We start from the raw sequence: 6,052 nt of genomic DNA on the forward strand, positions 1-6,052 counted from the left end.
TAAAACAATTGTTGTTGGGAAGTTTTTATGCATAATGACGGAGCGTAAAATCATGACATTTCTGGAAAAGGGGAAATAAAAGTCAAACAAGGTACATGAATATAACCATGACTTTACATGTATGAATTTGATGTGTCCGAACTTGTTTTCTGGATTAATCTTCGAATGGAACTACCAAACAAAATTAATTTGAACGCTCTGAAATACTTAAGGAGTTAAATGTGCAAAACATACCTTGAAAAAGGATATCTGCAAATCCAACAGGTACAAATCACTAATTCATAGCCTCATTGCATTCTATATTAAATTCTGCAATTTCAAGCATTAATTGTTACTTTGTCTTAGTACATTCAATTAAAGCGGCAGTCATTTCATGACAACACTGTATCATATGCTAATTTGTGCTGAATAATTCAACATCCTTGAAGTTGCTAATTAGAGACTACTGGTTCCCGGAAGTTTGATAGTACATTGTACAAAACAGGTACTTCTGATATGGACAATAGGACAACATTAATGTGCCCTTCTATGAAAATGTTATATACATCTTTATCAAACAAAAGAAACTTTTAACAAGGGTTCTACAGTGATCCCAAGTCCTCAGGCTTTCATTTCGATACAAAAACTACCCAAATATTTTACCTATAATTGATCGACCGTCCCTGAATTGTGGTTGCATACCAACAACTTGTCATGGGAGGGTCTTTAAACATCATAGAGTGTTAATGGTGCACATTATCTGAGAGCAAGAGATTACCATTTTCCTATAATTGGAATACAACTTCAATCGAAAAGTAAAAGACTAATATGAAATTGCTATAAATTGCAGATGTGAATAAAAAATCAAAAAAATCATATTATTGCAATTGATATAATACAATTGCATTTAAACATTTAAACACATTATTTTACATGGCTTTTCGAGTAAAACTAACACAAAGAGATTCAGTAAAGTATTATGTATCACTTCGGAAAACAATGAGTATCATGCATCTGAACCTAGTCCAAATAGTTATGACGTCTTGAAAGGCTATTATAATTTGTTTGCTTTGACGCCTTACTTCGATGTAAGGCGTCAAAGAAAAAAAATTATAATAGCCTTTCAAGACGTCATAATTATTTGGACTAATCTGAACCGAGAATGTGAATGTTTTAAATCAAACGTTCTTGATATGAAAACATACTGTTTTATTCACAAGTTTTCAATTATAGTGTGAAAAAAAATATCACATTAATATGGCTGAGATCTGCTGATGATTCTGTATGATGTAAACTGGTTTCCTATTCAGTGTTCACTGTCTGTTCCATTCCAGTCATACTTGCTGATATATTACTGGTTTCTTGTTCAAAGTTTGCTGTCTGTTATTGGTTTCCTGTTCACTGTTCGCTGTATGATGTATACTGGTTTCCTGTTCACTGTTCGCTGTATGATGTATACTGGTTTCCTGTTCACTGTGCGCTGTATGTTCCAGTCCATTCAGATGTGTAAGTGATTCTGTATGATTTATTCTGGCTAGTACCTGTTCAGTGTTCGCCGTCTGTTCCTCCAAAGATACCCCGTCACTTGATTGTGTATTACATAACATTGAACAATGAATTTGACTGTACGAGGGTGGGAGACCAAACGATAATTCTGAATATGAAGGCGGTATGTTGTCTGTAGAAAAAACGTTGCCAGTGCCTATAAAAATACAAAAATGCCCCTTAATTCATTAAACAAATAACGACACCTAGCATATATATATAATTTGTTTCAATTGTAAATATGAATAAATTAAATATGTCTGGTTTTTGTAAATGAAATAGCCATTTTAATAAAAGACAACTGTCAAATTTGAAATACTATGAGTGCAGACAACCAAAAATCAGTCTTAACAAATATCTACTATAAACCTTTTTAAATCTTTAATTAAGAAAAACAAGTTATTTATGTGTTAAAACAACCGCTTATGAGACTTTTGACATAGCATATGTCCGGTTTGAAATTAAATATTTACTTATTCAATTACTAGTTGACATCTCTTCATTGAAGGAATTATATCAAGATAATATTATTAAATAATGATTCTAAGGATGAGCCCAAATAGTCGTTGTAGAATTGTCTTAGCTTGAAGAACATTGCACTCACCTTACAGGAGGCATCGAATTTAACGGCAATGTATTCCGACCAGACGTATATATATTATATAGATATTTATACATCCATCAAAGGTAATCAGACGCCATTCACATGGGATTCTTACCCTTATACAAAGTAATTTGGAACACATTTAATTTACTTAACTGGATACAGTGGGACTGTAAATCATCAAATAATATCGTTTACATGGAAAATCGATATAAATTGTTCGGCCTACACTGACTATCACTTACTAGCTTCGTGGTTTATTGGTGAATTATGAACTTTCATCCAACAGTAAATAACTGTCACAAGAAGGACAGCAAAAGCTACTCCAACTACTAGTATAACAACTGGGATGATTACAACGAGGTCATAATATGTCTGCAAAAAATATATATATTTCTCTATTAAAAACAATAAATAGTAAACTGTTACTTAATTGGCTAGATACAGTATGGGACAAATATTTCAACCAAGTTTATATTTAACTCCACAAATGAACTTAATTTAAAGGCAGTTGAATGTACTAAAACGAATTCGGAGACATCTATCTAAATTGGAAAGGTTGACTTTTTATCATTCATATATTATATCTAATTTCAAATATTGTCCAGTGGCTTGGCATTTTTGTGGAGAGGTAAACACTAAAAAAAATAGAAACAACTACAAGAACGTGCCTTGAGGTTCATCTATGAGGATGTTAATAGTGTCTTAGAAATTATTTGTTAAAATCTAGTTAACTTCTTTAAAAATAAGACGTCTATAAATGTAGCACAAATAGTCACCAATTCATCTCCATGATATTATGAATTTTACAAATGTAGCTTACTCTTTTAGAAAGCTAGAGACATTTGAAGTACCACAGGTGAGAGCAATCCAATTTGGACTTCATTCCTGGACCTACACTCCGGAATGAGCTGTCTGACGCGATACGAGCGCAGTCGAACCTGAACCTGTTTAACAGTATGATTAACAACTAGATCTTGTACAAATATGTAAGAAAGAAGGACAAAAAGGCAAATAGACAAAGCATAGTAGAAAAAATGAAAGACAAGAATACAAACATTCACCATAGCACTATAACGGGATGTTTAAGTTCAGATCCACGTCATATGTATCACAGAAACACTAAAATGCATATAGACAAGCACATTAGCAAAAACGATAGACAAGAATACAAGAAAATACCATTGAACAATAACACAATGACGGGATGTATGAGTATAGAGCTAAGTCATATGTATAAATGAAACACAAAAAAGCATATAGACGTAGCACATTAGCAAAAATGAAAGACACAAAACGAAAAATTACCATAAAACAATAACACAATGATATTTTACATTGATAGCTATCAATAGTGACTTAGAAACTCTTTGTTAAAATCTGGTTAATTTCTTTAAAAAAAGGACTTCTAAGAATGATGGCAAAATAAATTTTTAAAATGTTTCATAAATAGTCACCAATTCATCTCCATGATATTATGAATTTTAAAAATGTACCTTAATCTTTCAGAAAGCTAGAGACATTTGAAGTACCACAGGTGAGAGCAACACAATTTCGACTTCATTCCTGGACCTACACTCCGGAATGAGCTGTCTGACGCGATATCAGCGCAGTCGAACCTGAACCTGTTTAACAGTATGATTAACAACTATAATATTTTTAAGAAACTCTAATGTAAAAATAATGAGGGGGAGCGATCATATGTAAATGCAGTCGGTGTGTAGGGCAACGGAGACACGGGGTACACACGTGTGTGAATTCTTCGGCGAGGTCTTAATAAACCTTGCAAATAATCTTAAGTATTATATATTCTGTTTTATACCTACTCTTGAATATATATGTAACGGTCATTTTTATATAGTTATGAAAAGCAAGCGAAGGAGTGTATGTTTTTTGATTCAGTTGTTTGCCACCTAAATTTTTATCGAACAAGGTCTGTTTCAAAACACCTAAATCACGATTTTTTATACAATTTCAATTTGAAACATGATGCATTATAGTTTTAGAAAATTTACTCCCTGTCATATAGCTTCAAAATCATGTATTTTATTCCTTTATTTCTTTCCAACTTTGTCTGAATTTAAAAGCTCAATTTGTTTCTTTCTTTATAAGGGGTTTGTGATTGATTGATCGTTGGTTTTTTAACATCCAGAGGCAAATATGTCATGCATTTTCAGAACCAGAAGAGGTTTGTGACACCAGAAACACTATCGGAAATGTTAGGCACAATTGAATTTCCAATCAACCGTCTAATGATGGTAATTTTGTGATTGAGAAGCTACCCTTGCTATGTAATGCTGTCTTAACTCTTTGACGTTTCTGTTCATTCTTTGGGAAATTAAATATGCCCCAATATTTCTTGGCCATCCGAAAAACAATTGGCACCAACTACGCGGTGGGTGGCATACATTACCCGTATCAGCGTTAGCTGCAATCGACAGAACCTCTCATGTCATTTATACAGACCTCAGACGGAGCCTCAAGAACACAGACACAGACATTGCATTCATACAAAAGTGATTGTGGACAACAGAAATCATATAAGATTTATTCGAATAGGTTTTCTAGGACACCAAAATGAATATTCGTTTGCCTTTAATTGTACCAGAATTTTGTCATCGCCCCTCTCTACCACCTACAGATGCCATTAACAAATAGCTAAACCACGAACAGAAAGAATAAATGTAAAAATAAAAAAAGAATTTGCGTATATCAGAGTGTCGGGTATATGTCGAACACGCTATAAAACTTTTAGTCATTGGAAGCTGATAGAGACACCCGAGAGACAAAATCAAGCAGTCTGTAGAACTTTGTGCGGGATAAGTGGAGCGACAGATTAAACTTTATCAGGAACTGTAATACAACAATAAAACTAATATCTAACTGGCTTACTGTGAATATATATTCAATTTAGAATCGAATGACCTTGTATAACTCTCATCCCCCCTTTTTCTAGCCCACCTACTCCTGCAAGGGCAAACATTTCATGTCGTGTGATAGCCAGCAATGATATCACAAAAGCAATTGTCATATAGGATGTTACATAATGATTTTCTAAATAAATGTGATTTCAATTTACCAAGACGCACAGGATTTAAATTTTACATGTTTAAATCTATAATCAATGTTTTGACACCGTCCCCGAATTTAAAGTCTAATGTCAACCGCAGCGACGAGAATATACCTTTTCGTTACACAATAATGTTCTGAGACAAACAAAAAATCACCAGACGCTTTTGTGTAGTGTTAAATTAACAGTTGGTTTTTCTTTCATTTGTCTTTGCCTCGGTTGGTTGTCACAAAGTAAGCTACGCCATTGTTTGTATAGTTAATCATCATACAATACTGAACACCTCAGCTTTGTCAAGAAAATGTGGAAATAAAACAGGGAGCTCAGGATGGGCTAGTTAATCTATTCCCCATTTTGGTCTTTCATTGAAGAAGGAAATAACATAACGAAAATAAAAACATAAAATATGTATTTACTTCACAAATGTAATTGATATATAAAAACAGGAAGACGTGGTTTGTTTGCTACTGCGACACATATCCAACAGAAACAAAAAGAAGATGTAAACATGCATGACATGATAAAATGCGAACATCTAACCTCAAACATCATAAAACGAACAATCAAAATCTCTACACAAGGGAGGCTCATTTTGTACCTATGAAAATGAACATAAAAGGAAGGAACATTCTCTATATGCAAAAAAGTGGAATAATTATATCCTTGATCTACTGTAATAAAACATGCATGAAATAATATGCTTACCATAATATTTTTTCAACAAAGTGTTGTTTAAGTTGAAACGTCCATTACATCAAAGTGAACGAAGTTTGTTTTGTTCAAATGTAAAGTTATAATTGCAAACTGTAAATGCAAGTATATTTTTATACCATTGTCTACAAGTGTATAATATA

The 6,052-nt window shown here is 33.0% G+C and overlaps 1 protein-coding gene across 1 annotated transcript; it reads right to left on the reverse strand.

The window, feature by feature from the left end:
* Window positions 1-1,313: 1,313 nt before the first annotated feature.
* Window positions 1,314-6,052, reverse strand: LOC134705733 (uncharacterized). Its single transcript, XM_063564453.1, has 3 exons — window positions 5,904-6,052; window positions 2,374-2,503; window positions 1,314-1,681 (listed from the first exon to the last, which is right to left on the reverse strand). The coding sequence occupies exons 1-3, from the start codon at window positions 5,904-5,906 to the stop codon at window positions 1,314-1,316; spliced, it is 501 nt and encodes a 166-aa protein (XP_063420523.1). The 5' UTR covers window positions 5,907-6,052.

The sequence above is a fragment of the Mytilus trossulus genome, chromosome 2 (assembly GCF_036588685.1).
Source record: "Mytilus trossulus isolate FHL-02 chromosome 2, PNRI_Mtr1.1.1.hap1, whole genome shotgun sequence".
NCBI classification, from domain to species: Eukaryota; Metazoa; Mollusca; class Bivalvia; order Mytilida; family Mytilidae; genus Mytilus; species Mytilus trossulus.